At 38.1% G+C, this 18627-nt stretch overlaps 1 protein-coding gene across 7 annotated transcripts in view; it reads right to left on the bottom strand.

Annotated features, from left to right (window-relative positions):
• Positions 1–560: 560 nt before the first annotated feature.
• The window catches only part of Sphkap (SPHK1 interactor, AKAP domain containing), a 134805-nt gene continuing 116738 nt past the window's right edge, over positions 561–18627 (bottom strand). For 4 of the 7 annotated variants that reach the window (XM_070015437.1, XM_070015443.1, XM_070015440.1 and 1 more), the window contains 6 exons: positions 14126–14299; positions 13785–13811; positions 12233–12319; positions 9691–9743; positions 9419–9603; positions 561–2425 (listed from right to left, as the gene is read on the bottom strand). In XM_070015437.1, the coding sequence (XP_069871538.1) occupies positions 2282–2425; positions 9419–9603; positions 9691–9743; positions 12233–12319; positions 13785–13811; positions 14126–14299 (670 nt within the window). In that variant the 3' untranslated portion in view covers positions 561–2281. The remainder of the gene's footprint in view (positions 2426–9418; positions 9604–9690; positions 9744–12232; positions 12320–13784; positions 13812–14125; positions 14300–18627) is intronic. The other 3 variants (XM_070015450.1, XM_070015439.1, XM_070015457.1) reach the window with 3 other exon arrangements.

Genomic DNA, 18627 nt, shown 5'->3' with positions numbered 1-18627 from the left:
GTGCTCAAGTCTAGGGTCAGTTCTGTAGATGCCTTGTGGGTCTTATGTCTCTTTTCTCTTGTCTTCCAGATGTACTATAAAGGCCACACCCCTACGGACCTTGAACGGTGGATGACTCCTTTTCTGGCTCCTACTGAGACTCCCTGCATCAAAGACTACATTTTCTTCCTATTTTTCTGTCACCCCTAATAGAGAGAGTGTCAGGTCATATACCCTCAGTGCGTTCATCACCATGATAACCCTCAGCTTTGGGGCATCATGCCCTAGTGGGCATTTGGAGCCATTATGAGATATTTTCTGCTGTTAGGATTGGTAGAAGCATATCCTGATGTTGAGTGGGCCTAGGCCAGGAGCCTGTCACGCATCTCTTCTCACACAAGACATCTGGCCCTACACGTGAACAGTGTCACTCTGAGAAGCAGTGAGACACATGGTGATTACTAACTTAACAGATTCTTACTCAAAAATTGAAGGCAAACACAACAAAACCTAGCTGAGGGGTACCTCTAATGTCTACCTAATCACACTATAAAATATTTAAAGAGAAAAGAAAACAACACTTGGGCAACAGAAATTTATTGATTGATTTGCAACATCAGGTACAGTACAATGTAACTTCACCACATGTTCACAATCCAGTATTTGTGCTTTGTAGGATAATAAACATTTACTTGAGCACAACAAAAGTCTACACATAATATTTGGGATTGTTTCAAAAATAAATGTCCTTTTCCCATCAGTGGCACAGAGAAGTACATTTCCACTGGCATTGATGAATAGATTTTAAAACCTGGTCAATGTGTGAAATGAAACATACAATCTACATTTGGGCTATTTGTATACAAGCACTCACTCAGCACTGGGAAAGACTCCTGGCATGGGTGGGTGGGGAGAAAACTATGGCTCACAGGGAAGTTTTCTTGGAATTTTAAGATGTGGATGCTAAATAGATCTGTTTAGGCCAGCACGGATGGTATGAGGACCTTGTTCCCATTTAATATTACTTTGCAAATCTTTAAAAGTAGAGTAAAAGTAAAACATGTTGGAAGGACTTTAATGAATACCTTATAGGGCAAGAAAATAATAGTGTAGCTCATTTAGATGGAAGGAAAGAAGTCATCAATGACATTAGATATCTATTTTTCAAAAGTGGACATCTGGTATTAAAATAGTTAAAATATGTGATAAAAGTCTTCTTTGTCCCCAAATCAATGACACCATTGTTGAGACAGAAGGACTGCAGTCCTATCCAGCCATGCCCAACACACAGACACTAGTCCTCCACTATCACTGTCCATGTCCTTAGCATAGCACGTCAGCTATTCACAACAACCACACATTTACAACACAACAAACCACCACGCTCAGTGTCAGGAGCCAACTTGAGACAACCATGTCTTCATGGTTTGTGAACCTCTAAGTTATTCTGTAACTGAATATATTAAGATAATAATCTCTGCATCATTTATAATAAAATAAAATGAAAGCTTAAATTTCATATAATTCAATATATAAGTAGATTTTATCCCCAAAAGCTAAGTCTTCTCCCCCCTCTTCCAGTTAAGAAAGCTTTTCCCTTAGGGTAAGGATTCTCTAATAATTTCACTCGTCATGTTGTAATGAAAACAAAGACTTTCCATCTTCCTTTCCTCTAGTCTTAAGCCATTCATTCTCTGGTAATCAAAGAGCCCAGAAATGGTTTGAGATGAAGGGGAAGATTTATTAACGGGTTTCAGTGAATAAACCGAACATCCCAATAAAGGAAACTAATATTCAGTTGTAAGCCTGTAAATATTCACTGATATGGACCAGAAAGTGGAAAGTTTTGTATGAAGTTCTAGAAGTTTCTCACCAATATCTTAAATGTTTCTCTGGGCTGAAAGCCCCCTTTATCTGCTCAGAAAGGAACAAGGACAATTACCACAGAGGTTATAAAGTTACTTTGACCAATGGGTTTGTTTTCAGTCGATTGACATCACTGGAGACATGACATGTATGTGAGTCTAGTCTTTCTGGAGTTTGTGGAATGCAATGTTTTCCTTTGTAGCCATTCGAATACAAGCTCTTGGGACCTACTCAAGGGTTTTATTGATGTGTACAGATCTGTAGTTTGATCAAACCCTCAGATTTGCTCAGTGTGCATGGAATTGGCGTATAGGTCTTTTCTTATAAGTATGGTTAATGTGACGCGAAGTTTTGGGAAAGTTGGGCACATTTCGAGCACACCACTGTAATCTAAGCTGGGATAAAGAAAGGAAATAGTCCACAAGGCAGCTCTGTTTTATCCCAGTTCCAGCAGCCAATCGAACAGACTTGGGACTCCTTCCTTCTGCTCCTCATGCATCTTGCAGTACTGGACCACTGCATGGAAGATATCTCCCACCTTCCAGGACTTCTGGTGAACCAGTCTGACGACATCTAGAAACTTAAGGATGACAGAAAGAAAAAGAGAGGGGGAGAGTTAGGACTCACTGGGCACAGAGTCCTCAATGCATCCGATTTAGCACCCTTCCAGAGCCAGTGGTTTTCTGGCCTATGTCTGAGTATCCTTCATCTTGGAAGATGATTTTCCACAGCAGTCTGTTGTCTCTTTAGGAAAGTTCCTTCAAATGAATTAGAATTTTCTACTTGGCAATTCCATCAACAGCAGAGAACTACAAGGAATGAGGTTAATTCTTCTTTTTCTTTTTTAAGTCAATCTTTTAGGCATTTAATGTTTCCTAAAGTCTGTTTTTCTTTATTTATTACATATAAATTAGGGATTCCATTTGAAATTGACCTAGTTTCATTGTGGTTTTGGATTCAGTAATTATTCTAATGGCAATGGCACTATTTATAAGATTACAAAAAAAAACCCCACCCTTTTCAAACTCTCTTATCCCTCAATCAGTGCTTTATGACACTTGCATGCTTTGAATTTGTATAGACAAAACTGAAGCAATTTTCTAGACTGGAAAATAAAATTATTTTGCTTTCCAGAAAGGATTGTATGAACTTTTTGCTCAGGCTGTCTTAAGCTGGGATGCTCCAATCTTCACCTTTTAAGTAGCTGGGATTACAGGAGTGTGACACCACACCAAGTTTCTGAAATACTTAAGTTTTAACACATGGAAACACAAATGCTGTCTGAAAGAGGTTTAGGATGTTATTGACATAAAGAAAGATGAAAGATGGATGGTCCTTCTATAATAAGCATAAGTCTACCAGGGGATGGATGGAATCTTAGATATCTTTTTTGTATTTCATACCTGAAGGGAGGAAGTCTTCAAAGAATATTTGTTAAATGATAGAAGGGATGGACACCTAAATATGAATCAAACATGTACAAAGTTCTCAAGATTGTTGGAAATCTAGTGTCCATGAGTAAATATCTCCATGAAATATTTACTCTTCAGCTGTAGGTACTGAATTTATAGATGTAGAATTTAAAAGTCAACTTATAAACCTATGAGATTCAATAACTTTCTGCTGATAAAACCCTCCAGGAAAATGTTTTGAGGTCCTAGATCTAATAAAAAGCTGAGCAGAGGAAATTATTGAAATCTGTATTTTATCAGACCCTGCAGGGAAGGAAGGCAGGAGAATATTAGTGAATGGGTAATTTTAGAATAGAATTTTTTTTAAAAAAGAGACATTGGTATGGTTCTCTTTCTCTACATTTACATAATAAGTTATTTTGAAATAAAACCCAATATTCTTGTCTCTCCATGACCCAAACAAATAGCTGAGCAGAGCCGATGGATACTGTGCAGGGAACACAATGGGAACTAGACATGGAGCTCCATTCCTAATACATGGTGACTGAGAATGGGCATGCGTAGCACAGAGGTTAGATAAACAAGATCTTGTCCCACTGCTCACTGCAACAAAAACTGGAAAGGAATCCATTTGGCTCTATCAACCTGCATTAGAATTTCAGACAAAACTCCTGTTTCCCAGGACCCTGCACCATCTTTCTTAGTTTCCAGCCTGTATGATTTTATTAACCCATCTCTCAGCTCCTGCTGGAAATCCAGGGAGGGAAGAGAGGTCACTGGTGCAGCTGGTCTGCCCTCGTGCCTGAGGTCTCTCGGAGAGTAACTTGTGGATCATTGATTTTTTTTCTCAGTAGGAAGTGTCCCCCGTGACCTTTGGTCACAAGTCATCCCTTGAGAGCGTGTCCTGTCCCACATGTCCTATGACGGTGAAGCTGATGCAGAGAGCTACTGTAAACTCTGGCTCACTGGACCTCTACATCCCATTGCTTACCACCGAGCCATTGCCGAGGAGAGGAAGAATCGAGGCTCTGGTGCATTATGCCAATATTTGCTGCTTCACATTTCCCAGAAGGCTCCTTGCCTTCTAGAAGTCAAACTGTAGCTCGTTTGCCATGTATTTGGGGCTTGTGAAGGAGAACTCTAAGTGGTGATGATGACAGACACTAATGACACATCTAACAGGAGGGAAGCAGCCCCACAGCAAGGCCACTCTGTCAGGAGTTTATGGAATGGCCACGGGCTAGAATGTCTCATGACTTCTAAGTCTAGACTGACATCCCAGTGGAGCAGCTTTGAAAACGACCAGGCACCACTAAATATAGCATGCTCTGAATCTGAGATGCCTTAAACTCAGACACTAAGACCTTGAAATGTCTACAGAGCTGACATACAGGAAGGTCTCATGCTCTCTTCATTTAAAAAAATCAGGTAAGAATGAAATAAGGTTGGGAAGAAGTCAGAAAAGGGCATTTCCAACTCATGAGTACAACCTTATGATAAACACATTCAGATCAGCAGCTGCTTGCAGAGCGCACCATGTCTGTCCCTGCCCGTGTGTCGGTATTTTGTAATCAGGGTTACCATTTGGGTACAGGCTTTGCTTTCTTTCCACTGTCTTAAAGAGTAAAAATGAAAGTCCCCTCACTTGCCACTTCACACTCAATAATAATTAGGTTCCTTTTTCTGTAGACAACAGTTGGTATATCTTAGGCAAATATTAAGAATCTGTCATCTTGTGATAGAACAGCCAACAGTCATAGCATCAGTATCTTCTCTCATTTTTCTTCCATGGCTTTGCCAGTTGAATGGAAGAAATTAGAGGCTATCCCTCTTCTGACCTTCATTTCCTGAGGAAGGTAAGGTTAGAGGTCTTCCTGTTCTCTGCACCTTCCTTTCTGCATACTGTTTCTGAGAAAAGGAAATAATTCTCAATGCCAGCTTAAAGATCACCAAGGCACCAGATTAGTTAGGATGTCAGTTATCTGATAACCTCACTGAATTTACATAGAAGAAAAGGATGGGGAGAGGAAAGACCACGTGGTCCAAAATCCAGGACAATGCCTTGCTGGGTTTTCTTTTCCTGCTTTCTTCTTCTTTCTAAATCAAATATGCTTATGGCTTTTGTTTTTGGTCCTGAATTAACTGAATTAAATTTAATTAGCATTAAGGTTGCTACAAATGAAATTTATAAACAGTCTTACATTATCAAGTGATAGAATTCCCATGAAATAAGACTTAGGCTGGGAACCTGAGTTGTGGATAAATATTACAAGGAATTCTATTTTGTACCCATGTGACTTGTAGGCATGATTTGAAAAAACAGAAATAGAATAAACTCCCCCCCTCCAGTTCCAAAGTTGGTATTTAAAAACTGTGTATCTCTTGGTTTTATGTTCTTTCTATCTTCAGTTCTCTATGAATTAGAATATAAACTCCAACAGCATAGGAAAGTTTTATCTCTTTTTTAAATGTGTTTTCAGAGCTTAGAAAAAGTGCCCAGTACATTCAACTCTATGAACATTTTTATTTGTTTTCCTTTGTAAGTTATATTTAGGTAGTTGTACAAAGGGGTTTCAATTCAGCATGTATGATTATGAGAACATGGTCATATTATGGTCATATTCACAATTTACCCTTGATGAATGGCTTGAATAGTTGGCTTTCAAAGGCACTTATTCTTTTAATAACTAGGTAAAATGCAAACCCTCCCCCTTGGCAAAACTATAAAAGGAAAAATTTTAAACTGAAGGAATCTGTATGACTACAGGATATTTGGGCACCCAGAATATTTGTGATTTGCCTTTGGGTTGAACTAAGGCTGGAATTCACTCTAAGATGTCTTAAATGTCTTCCAACTCCAAGGTCACATTTATATGCAGTAATGGGAAAGATGACTGCTTTAGTATTCATTCATGCCATCCTCTTTCCCTTTAACATATATTTTCCTGGTTTTTCCACAAGGTAGGAAGGTTAGAAACTGAGAACACACTAGAGAGGGAAACATGTTAATCTCAATGAATATCCAAAAAACAAAACAAAACGAGATCAGGCTTCACACAAATAAGGACTTAAAATGTTCATCTGTGGAGGTGGTTCAATAACTTCAGAGACAATGAGACATGACTTAGTGTGTATTTAGGGTTTCACCAAACCTTCTCTAAGCAGATAGGGAGCTAATGAGATGCTGCTGCTGTTACACAACCTATCCTTTCTCTCTCTTTCACCTCTCTTGAAGATGGTTGCTTAATTAATCATCTAATTAAAAACTGAACCGAATCAGGCCTCAAAAATCACTGTTGATGAAATAATGTCAATTGTCACTCAAGAGTTTTCTTTAATAAACAAACTCAGCCACATAAAATGAAATGAGGTACTCATTTCTAAGAGAGCCCTAATTGACTTAAAATAGAGAGTTTTAGCTGGGCATAAGTGGCTCAGGCCAGGAATCTTAGTGATTCAGAAGGCTGAAGTCAGAGGATCATGGTTAGATGCCAGCTCAAGGCAGGAAAGTCCATGAGACTCTTCTCTCAATAATCACCAGAAAACTAGAGGTGGCACTGTGGCTTGAGCACAAGGCACAGCACCTAGGCCCTGAGTTTGAGCCTCATGAGTGACAAAAGAAAAAAAAGGCAGTTTTAGTAGCTAAAACTGCATTATTTTGAATTGAATGAAAGATCACTTAGTGTTTTTCTTGATAATGGTAATGACATTTATTCTCTGAGAAACATAGTTATAAGAAATGAAAACAATGCCCTTTAGAATTGAAAACCAGGTAGAGATAAACAAATGTCTTGCCAGGGTATGATTTGCATAATCTTGGCATTAGCAAAGCATTCCTTTACATTTATACCCACTGGATCTTTCCTAAATGTATAGGATCATGAAATGATGCTTTGTTCAAAAAGGGACATTGAATTAAAATCTGTTCCATAAATAAGTATGCCAACTAAAATGCATTGCATCACCCTTATATTCATGGAAAGACTAGATTTGGAAATTAACTGAATTTTCATTTTTCTATTGACTCAAAACACTCTCCTGAGCATGCTCCTGTTCTCCTCCCTATGGCTTAGAGTACAGTACAAGGAAAGATCAAATATGATTATGTTCTTCCATTCTTCCATTCACCCTGGGATTCTGGGTGGCAGATTGGAGGTAGATAACGACCTACACAGCAGCTTCATACAAATTCAGGACAAATGAGACAGATACCTAAATTTCACTGGGAAGAATAGTGGATAGATCTGGGCCAGAAAAGAAGTATAAACCATTGTTTGAAAGGAGAGTTTGAAGTGGGACAGGGCATAGGAAATTGAATGAGATCCACTAATCGTTCCAAATGGGAAGCTATTCTGATTGCCATGTATGTTGGCCAAATAGTAATACTCATGTCATTTCACATGACTTGATTTTGGCGCTGATAGTTAGGTTGTCATTTCACATTTAAAATATCCAGATTTTAACCCTAAGGACATTTGACAGAGAAGGTACTTTTTAGTAAAGGACTACTGAGAAGTGTTTGGCAGGGCCTGGAGACTAGGCTCCAGCTGTGACTACTAGAGGAATCCTCCACGTATCAGCCTCTCTGAGGCCTGATTTATTCATTAGTACAAAAGGGAAAATCGTACCATTTTGCTCTTCTCATGGGGCTGTAAGGAAACTAGTATGATAGGTAACTAGAAGCTTCTGGTGAGAATAAGACCTAAGAAAGTACATGTGGATGGGGTGGAGAGGCTTTTAAAATAGTTCTTAACGTCTCTCCCATCCCGGGGGCTATGAATCCTTTGAGATAGCTCGTCCTTAAGATGCTGTCTTACACAGCAAAAGAGATTTGAGCATTAAATTTGAGATAATCAAGAGGATGATTGTCAGGGTAGCATGATCTAATCACATAAGCCTGTCAAAAGCCTAGTAGTAGTAGACAGCACACAGAAGTTGACAGCATCGGAACAGGAAGGAGTCATGTTACCAGGAAGGAGACAGGTGACCAGGAACACTGACATGTGAACAGGAAGAAGTCATGTGACCAGGAACAAGGGCTGCTTCCAGGAGCTAAGTGTGACTCTACTAACAGAGCAAGGAAATGGTCATCTCAGTCCCACAGCTGCAAAGAGCTGAGTGAGGGCAACCATCCTAAATGAGCTTGGACACTTTTTCTTGTATGGAACTTTTCCGAAAAGAATCTGACAAGATTGACTAGATTTCTGTCTACTAACATATGACCAGAAATTAGAGTCAGACTCATTCCAACTTCTGAACTGCAGAGCTAGTGTGGTTCAAAGCTGAAAAATTTGCATCAGTTTGCTAAACAGCAATAGGAAACTAATATAAAACATAATTGTTAGTTTAATAATTTAGGAGTAGAATAATTTCAAATTATGGGAACTTGAATCTGAACACACTGTCCAATGTTTCACTCATTAATCTTAGTGGTTACCACTGTTAATGGTAGATGTTAGAGATGTAAAAGCAGGTTGATTATTGTGATTAATTTTGATGATGGGTAAAGATCTGTTATTCAGTATTGTGTATCTGTAAGGTAGAGAATGATAATGAGAAAGATACTGCCTATATTAAATATCAGTGTGGCTTCAACTTAATTTCTGTTGCTCTCAGCTCATTTTTGCCTACATTTGTTTCAAATGTTTGTTACCAAGAGTCTGGTCTTAGAGCAAGGTTATAAAAAAAATAACAAGTTGACTTTCAAAATAACCTTGAAAACGTTACCATCTTCTCAATTTACATTACTCATCATCATCAACTGGTTGAAACAAACTGAAGATCAAAGAATCAGTGATCATGACTGTATTCATAGTGGAAGATTTTGGGGTTCCTGACACTATTTTTAGGTCAAGAAATGTCAAGATCAATTGAACTAAAAGACCAATTGAACTACACAACCTGAGGTATGGGCTGGGGAATGAGGGAGGAGAACCACGGAAAGGGTGACATGGATCAAGATACATTGTACTCATGACTTCATTTGTGGAATTGAAATGCTTTGTACAACTACATAATTAAAAATGATAATAATACTAAAAGAAAAGTCCAGGTCAAACATTTTAAATGTACATGGATGAAGTGGGCAGTTACTGAATTTACAACATGGGTAAAAACCATCAAACTTCATAGCTATCCTTCTCAAGCATGGGACATGGTACCTTTTCAATTCTGCTTTCCTGAGATTTCTTAAAGTAGATGGTGGGGATTCCCAGTTCGGAGGCAGCTATCCACTGCAGAGTGGCACGAAGCTCAGCGTCAGGACACTCGGGCTCCAGGTCAAAGTTGATCACCAGCAGGCTCCTCTGGTGGCTGGCTGTCCTCCCTGGCAGTCCCAAGGCGTGTTCTGGGCAGACACAACCACAGCCTTACTCTGCTTTCCAAAGGGGACCTCAAGCAATGGGGGTTAAGATTATATGGGAAGGTGGCTTACCCTTTATGCTGTCTGACTGGCCTTTAGGAATCTCCTTTTCTTCTACTAATTCGCTTTGGGAGAAAACAACAGAATATGGTTGGGAATGGTTAGGAAGAATAAACTGCAAATAGATGAGATGATGGGTCTAAAATCTTCTGGAATTCATTCTAGATTCAGTTCTCATGGAGCAAAGTATGGCTGATAAAGAATAATGTGGATGTTACCTATGGCTACTGGGTCTTCAATAAATAAATATTCCTGTTTACCAAAGGGAAGTTCCAGATAACCTCAATTTATATGAGGATTGGTATGGGAAACTCAGATGCATCTTTCTCTTCTTTTCTACCTTCCTTCCAGAAACCTTACAAGGTTGTACCTTTCAGACAAGATTTCGGATAACTAGATCTGACTTGGGGATAATGAGATAACTTGGGTAATGAGATCCTTCTCATGTACCTTACTTGTCTTTTAATGAATTATATGTTTCCATATTGTCATAATGGAATTTTTTTCTGCGTTGTGAGAGTAATATATTTTCTTTTCCAAATAGGAAAATATCAGCCTTTAGACTGAGATAAGTTAAGATATTAAATTTTACAGCAAAATATTTCAATGAACTGACATTTTTACTTTCTATTCTTTTCTTATGGAGAAGAATGGTAGGCCAGAAGTGTTTTAAAATGAGGTTGTGACTATTTCATTAGCAATGGTAGTATTTGACTGGAGGTATTTTCAAAAGGTCTTTGCTTATCATAGGGCCTGATACCTAGTGAGAAGACTCGGTGATGCTTTAAAAATGAGGGGCTATGTTACAAAAGATGACAGGAAGCTGGGTGCCAGTGGCTCATACCTGTAATCCTAGCTACTCAGGGGGCTGAGATCTGAGGATTGCAGTTCAAAGCCAGCCTGGGCAGGAAAGTCCTGGAGACTCTTATCTCCAATAAACCACCAGAAAACCAAAAGTGGTGCTGTGGCTCAAGTGGTAGAGTGCTCACCTTGAGCTGAAGAGCTGAGGGACAGCGCCCAGGCCCAGAGTTCAAGCCCCACAATGGACAAAAATAAAAAAGATGACAGGAAGTGATCATGTGGGTGAGCCCATGAAACTCCTATATATTTTTAACTTTTAGAAACTTAGGATTAGGCTTGTAAAATGTGTCTTTTGATGGCATGAGAGAATTACCATATAGTCTCTGTTGCTACCACTATGTGACTGATAAATTCTACTGAATCAATGGATTCCACTGATGATGATGAATTTAACTGATATTGAGAGAAAGAATACAGCCATTCTATTGTTCATTCTGTTACTGTACTTGCAGAAACACTCATTTCTTAAGGATCTAGATTTCTGCTTGATCTCTATGCATCTGGTATAAGGACATGACATTTAATAGATTTACTTCCTGTTATTTTAGAACTCTGCAGTGCTGGGTGTGGGAGATGCTGATCTTGGCTTTGTCCTAAGGGAAGATGGAAAAAGTAGCTATTCAAGGAAGCAACTAAGCATGGTTAGTTAGAATCTCTGATCATTGAAGAATTCATTGAATTAAATGGCTAAATAAAACTGCTTTCATAGAAATATTTCAAAAGGAAGTTGCAATCTTATTCTTGTTGGTCTGTTTTTTTTCCCCAAAAATTTTAGAAATCTTCAAATAATAAGCTAAGTCCTTATGGTCAAAAATAGTTTCAGCTGGGTGCCAATGGCTCATGCCTGTAATCCTAGCTACTCAGAAGGCTGAGATCTGAGGATTGAGGTTCAAAGCCAGCCTGAGCAGGAAAGTCCGTGAGACTCTTATCTCCAATAGACCACCAGTAAACCGGAAGTGGCACTGTGGCTCAAGTGGTAGAGCACTAGCCTTGAGCTGAAGAGCTGAGGGACAGCATCCAGGCCCAGAGTTCAAGACCCACCACCAAAAAATGTTTCAATTCACTTAGATTTCCAGAGTAATCACAAATCCCAGATGTAGTCTTGCTTTTGTGTAACCCTTCCAATTTTCTATGGTATATTTTATGCAGTGCATATTATGGTGTTCTAAGTACATTGTTTCCTATGGATATTTGAAGTCTCTATATTGTGGGGAGCAGAGTCACTGAGTGGGAATGAGATTGTTTCATCATAGCACTCATTTAGTTTTAGACACACTTAGTAGTGATAAACCCAAGTGTCCACAAGCAAAGGAAAGCCACCCACATTTGATCTGATTGAAGCAACACTGGTCTAGAGTGAAGACTGTTTAATGGTTCACCTTGGTTGACACAGTACAACTGAAATGGAATTTTGGCTTCTATATGTCCCAGTAGGTAAAAGGTCATAAGGCTTCCGATTATACTGATGAGCTTTAGCCAAAATAATTATTTCAGGAGAATGGATTCAAATCCAGGAAAGCCAGTGGTGTTAGGGAGGGCCCATTCTAGGTCTGAATCCTTGCTCCAGTGATATGGAACCACAGCTGCACAGACACAATGGATCAGTGGTTGGGCACAATCTGAGTGATTACAATGGATTGCTGGATGGAGTTGAGTAGTGGTCTCACAATCACTGCATCTGATGGCTACTTACTTAATCATGGGAGAAGCTGGTATGCTTTCCTGATAAATGTCCAGGTCCATAATGCCAAGACTGCTAGTGGCACTACTGTTGCCATTGCTGACAAAGCAAAAGTTTACATATTAATGCCCGTCTCCACCCCTGGTATGCATGGTGGCATCATTATCAAGATCCTTCCTTTGTTCCTGGGGAGTACATTGCATCACGTCTAGGATTCCTGCATTGGTACTGGGCCAAATTAGGAGAAAACACAGGGCAAAAGCCTAATAGGCTCAAGCTAATACTAACAATAATAGTAATTATTAATCTCATGTCAATAATAATAATTTTTATAATTTCAGAAGTACCACAACTTCTGAAATGAGGTTGTATCATGTGGGATCCTACCAAGTGAGTAATGATGAACATTTCTCTTCTATTCCTCATTCTACTTAGTGAGGAGCTATTCATTCTTTATTGAGAGATTTCCTTCAACTGGATAGGACAATCAAGAGGAAGGTGCCACAGAAAGGTTGACTTGGGAAGATTCCAGAATGCTCATCTGCCTGCTTTTTGGACTTGGATTGAAACTAGGGGTCCCTTTGTCTTTCCAGAGATTTTTCAAGGACCTTACAAAGGATTTCATAGGATATAACCTTGACTTGCTGTTTTCTTATAGGACAATAGGATTTGCAAGTAAAAATAGGTAGTATCAAAGTTTAATGGCTCCTTTATTTAACAACCTTTGAGAAGAAGTGACATCGGATGCCTTATGTATCATAGAGAAAGAGAATTGCATATTGCATCATTTTTGTAGGTTGTGCAACTGATCATATGGTCTGGTTGTAAGCCTGGAACTTTAGTCACTGTAACATACTAAAGTTGAGCCAATTTTTAGGCTCTGCCTGTACTTGTGAAACTGAATGTATCCAATTTGTTTGCCAAACTCACACCTCCTCTATACCCTACCATATCTCTTCCAAGCAAGGTTTTGAAAGTGTGACTCCTTAGTTTGTCATGTGATGGGACAAAGTTCTTCATAAATACCAGGAGTAACCAAATCCCTCTATTTTAAATTCTCATCTGAACTTTCAAGTGGGTAACCCAATCGAGTCACAGATGGAAACTTGATGACTCAGATTCCACTGGAAATGATTAAACAACAAACTTCCACGATTCCAAAGATTTGAGTTCTCTTAGTTCTTTTGTCTCTTCCCTGTGATTTTTGAAATTTTAGGGAGATGATTTAACATGGTGAGGTCTTCGCAGGTCTAAAGAGTCTAAATTTGCCAGGAATAAAACTTTGAAAGAGCTCAACATATATCTGGAGAAACCAATTTCCCAAACAGCCTCTTTGGACAGTCTTTGGGTTTGGCCAAGTGTCGAGTAAGAAACAAAGAAAGTTCTTTCTTACAGAGGAATAGCTTTTAGTTCATTCATGTCTCCTGATTTTTCTCAAGTCCTTCCAAGACTTATCTTTTCCTAAATTCCTCTCTAGTTTTCCCAGAAACAACACAGAGGGCAGGGGATATTAGGAGGAAAAACAGTCAAGCCAAACAACACAACACAGTGTGGAAACACTTGCCTCGTGTAAACCCAGCCTGTGTTGCATCTGAAATACAAATGAACCAGAAAGAAAGTTCAAACACACCATGTGCAGCAGCAATCTTCATTAAAACATCACAGTTCTTATCACTGAATGCACTAGTAGGGGCTTTCAGGGAGGGGGAGAGAGTTAACTCTTAACTCTGGCCAAGGTAATCAAAGTCACAGATGGCTACTTAGTTTTAGCACAACTTTTGACCAAGGAGAGACCTTAGAAGTTTTCCTGTTTTGCTTTTTTCCACTCTCTCTCTATTAGAAACATCAAACGCATTTTCAGAAGCTTTCTTGTGACCAATTGCTTAGGGAAGGAAAAGCAGGTACCTCAAGGATCTCTCGCTGAGCTGCAGAAAGCTACTTGTGTCATCTTGGTTCTCCTCCTCATTGGCTAGCTGAGACCAGCTTCCTGTACTCTCCTCACTGCTGCTGGGAGGGTTGGGGAACTCATCAGGGCCCTTGGCTTCTGTTGAGACTTCCTGTATGTCTTCAAGGTTGTCACTGTAGATAGATATCAAGAGAAGCAGCACAACACAGACATTTGAGAGACTATCCTGGGTACTGTTGAGGCTGGGTCTCTGCTACAGTGTGCAGGATATGGTGGGGCACATGTGATGTCTCTCTGTAGATTGTTCTTCTCTTTGGTGCCCAGCTCCCATTCTTCCTTCCCGAGATTACTCTCCATCTCTTCAATTGATCTTTTCCCACTCACTTCCTCTATTACCACCCCCTACCCTCAAAGTTGCAACACTTTGGCCCAAATACACAAGAATTGTTGTGGGAGGATGGTATTTAATATAGAGATTACACAAAACATTCTGTCCAGTGATTAATGATTCATTGGATCTGGAGCGAGGCCCAGGAATCTGCATGATTCTTATGCAAGTGGTATGTGCACCATACTAGGGGAAACATACATACTCAGGTTCTTGGGCTTTCCCAAGTCACTTTCCAACAAATTCTTCTAAATGTGTTTGCACTTCCTGTCATCTGCCACGTGTCATTCCCCCCGAAACTATGTCAGTGCCATTTGTATGACTTTATGCCTTGTTTGGTCAAGTAGTTCTCCATAACATTTAGCCCTTAATCTGACAGGCTTTTGTCTTTGAAACTTCTCCTTCGGGGCCTTCTATGACTTTTGCCTCACTAGCAGTACTTGCCTGCCATCTCTTTTGAGTATCATTATGGATACTTCTTTTTTGTGTGTGTTTAACTGGTCCTGGGGCTTGAACTCAGGGCTCAGTCCCTGACCTATTTTGCTCAAGGCAAGTGCTCTACCAGTTGAGCCACAGCTCTACTTCTGACTTTTTTATTAGTTAGTTGGAAATAAGAGTCTTATGGTTTTTCTTGCCAGGGCTGGCTATGAACTGTGATCCTCAGATCTCAGCTTCCTGAGTAGCTGGAATTATAGGCTTGAACCACATGTGCCAGCCCAGTTCTGAAGGATGCACTGTTGACTTTTTTGTCTATCCCCACAGTATCTCATTTACTCTTAGCTACATAAACAGTGTCTAAATCTAGATCTTTGTCAAGAACCTTCCTCTGGGTCCTGGAGTTCCTTTTTCAGCTAGTCTTCTGAACTTCTACAATCTACCCTGGTCACATTTTTGAATCAGTACATGTCAATTGAATTCTGGTTACCTTCTGGTGTTCTTCCTGTGTTTCTTAATCTCACTGACATGAGTATCTTTAAAATCAGCCTTTCAGTCTTTTGATTTCTCCTTGTCTCTTGAATTATTATGAATTTTTAGTTTTACTATGTATTCAAACATATCTATGTTTCAAAATTATCTTAATAAAATTATCATGATTAAAATGATCAGTTTCAGTCCTTCTAAATTTTTAGGAATTTAGATTCAGAAAGAATCTCACAGATTTTTCTATAGATGTGAGGTAAAGTCTTTAGCTAAAGCTGCAATGAGAGTTGGGATCAAACTTTAGACTTTGAGTTTTCATGTTTGAGGCATTACGTAGTTGCTCCTTGCTTAAACAAGGGACATCTCTTCTTTCTAAACTTTCCTTACATTGCTGATTAATTAGTGTTCCAAAATATATATTGTTGGTCAATCTTAGGTCCTTTACAACTTATTTACCCATAATTCTCCATCTCAGAGTTGTCTGTGAATATAACTGGAGATGCTTCTCTTCTTTCACTTAAAGTAAGCATATTGGCTGGCAGAGAGGTTATGATTTTTCTCAACCTTAGAATTAACTCTGTTGTCCTCTGTCTGAGATTAGTTAGTCATACTTTAAACATTTTTAAAAAAGTTATAGCCTAGAGAGTAGAGTTCCAAATATGTGCTCTGTGGGATATGATTAAAAATTAAGTGTCCTTATTGATAGGTAAATTTAAAATCAGATTTTTTTTTTTTGCATTCAGCATTCCTTCAGAAATAGTCTGGATAGCCATGCTATTGAGGTGTGGCTGGCTTTAGTGTGCTTTGCTACTTAATAAACTAGATTTCCCTTCCTAAAATGTTGAGGAACAATGGGTGCAGAGAAGATGGTGTCTATTTAAATTCAAATGAAATTGTCCTTCACTAATGCCAGATGGGAACACACTGCATATAAAGTGTTAATGAACCAAGTACAAGGGTAAAGGAGAAGGCTTTGACACAAACTTGTTTGTCTACTTAAGAATAATTGCTTGGGTCAATTCCTTAGGAGCTTAGAGCCTCCTATTATCAGCAAAATTCATTTTTGAGCAGTTCTTGCTACAAAAGGAGTTAAATCCCAGTGACTGACATATAACAAGGTCCAGGATAAAAAATAAGTCTGCTAGTAAACTTTATTTTACTTCAATGTCATGCTCTACTTACAGTAAAACTCATGACCCATGGTACATCACTAGAAATTCCAAAATACTAGTTTTCATTTTCTTTTGAGAGAAATGTTTAGCTATGCCCATATATTTTGGAATAATGCTCAGATGTGTTCTGCAGATGCATGCAGATGGCTCTGTTTCTGATCAGGGTTTCTATTCTGGGCTTTAAAGAGTCTCATGCCACTGAAATCTAGTCACAAAACCTGAGCTGGCAGGAATCTAGATTACCAAGCCCTAATTCCATATCTGACCAAACTCTTTTCCTCACTCATACACGCCTGTGCTCCACCTGTACCAGAATAGCACCGAGATTTCCTTACGTCGATTTACTTTATACAGCCCAAGTATGTTTATTTTAAGAAGTAATTTTAAATCATTACTCAGTGGGAGACAGAATTCACTTGGCATTGGTAGGTGACAATAAAAATAAATATACAGCTAAAGTCAAAGTCCACTTTATAATGTCATATGATATTTAGTTTCTTTCTCAGTTCTTTGAAATGAAAAGGAACATAAATGGAATTTCATTTTGCTTCAATTTGTAATGCATAAATAGTACATATTCATCCATCTTGTATGAAAATACTTGGTTTCTGTATTCTGTCTTTTATAATTATAATTATTGACCTCTGCTCTCACTGTTATTATTTCCTTCTTTGTATTACTTTGGGTTTAGTTTGCTTATTTTGGGGGAGCTGCTGTAGGTAGAGCATCTTCTTTTCACAGAAACATTTAAATATTTAAAAATATGTATGCATTTCCTTCTGCAAAATTTTAGCTCACAAATGTTGTCATTTTCATTCAATATTTGTTTTAATTTCCCATGTGACGATCCTTGACCAGTTGTAGATAATTTAAAGGTAATTTCTAAATTATAATTTAGAAAGATAATTTAGAAATTAAATTTAAATTATCTAAAGATAATTTCTAAATAATTTGGAGGATTTTCCAGACCTCATTTTATTATTTCACTTTCAGTATTTAATTTCATTCTGTCCAAAGAACATATTCTATAGGGTTACAATTATTTTAGATTCATTTATATTTGTTTGTACCCATAAGGGGCATCTTGGAAAATGTTTCAAGTGCACTTGAAAAATAAATATTTTGCTGTTGTGGATGAAGTGTTAGATCAGGGTCATTGTGAAGGTTGCTCATGTCTTGCATACCTATATTCATTTTCTATGATTCTGTCAGTTACTGAGAGAAGCTTGAATTTCCAATCATAATTTTGTGTTTGTATGTTTTCCTTTCTAGGTTTATTTTTATATACTTTGGGTCTATATTAATCACATGGCTACACATTTAAAATTGCTATGTTTTCTTGATGAGTTGACCCATTTAACAACAAAGTTTTTAAAATAAATATCCTTATTTATCTTGATAGCATTTTTTGTCCTGAAGACTACTTAGACTGACATTAACACAGCTGTTTTTCAGAGTTCTTTTCCATGCTTTTACTTTTGAGCTACTTGTATTTTTATATTTGAAATACATTTCTTATAAGCTGTTATACCAAGATTTTGCATTTATCTCCAATCTAACAAGTTCTGCCTTTAAACTGAAGTATATAAGGTTTTACTTAAATATATTATCTTGATAGTCATTTTATATTTGTTCCATCTGTTCTTGGTTTCTTTTTCTATTTCTGCACTTCTCCTAAATAATTGAGCAATTTTTAGCATTCCATGTCCAATGTTTACTTACCCTCACAACTTTTTGTTTTATCTTTTTAAAGTTTAATCAGGATTAGGAAATTCATCTTTAACTTAAAAAGTCTATTATCTTTTAACTTAAAAAAAACCTACCTATTTTTGCAGATTCCAATATAATGGAAAACATTTATAAAAATATTCTTTTTGTGCACATATATATATATATATATATATATATATATTCCCCCATGTGTCATAAAACAACTTTTTTTCTATTTTAAACAGACAGTGTCTTTTAAAGGACTGGTGTGTGGTTTGTGGTAGAATGCTTGCTTAGCCTGTGCAATGTT

This window comes from Dipodomys merriami, unplaced genomic scaffold (genome assembly GCF_024711535.1).
Source record: "Dipodomys merriami isolate MVZ:Mamm:240054 unplaced genomic scaffold, mDipMer1.0.p SCAF_1, whole genome shotgun sequence".
In the NCBI taxonomy this organism is placed as follows: Eukaryota; Metazoa; Chordata; class Mammalia; order Rodentia; family Heteromyidae; genus Dipodomys; species Dipodomys merriami.
Note: the sequence above shows the minus strand (reverse complement) of the source record. Positions and strands in the feature narration are given on the sequence as shown.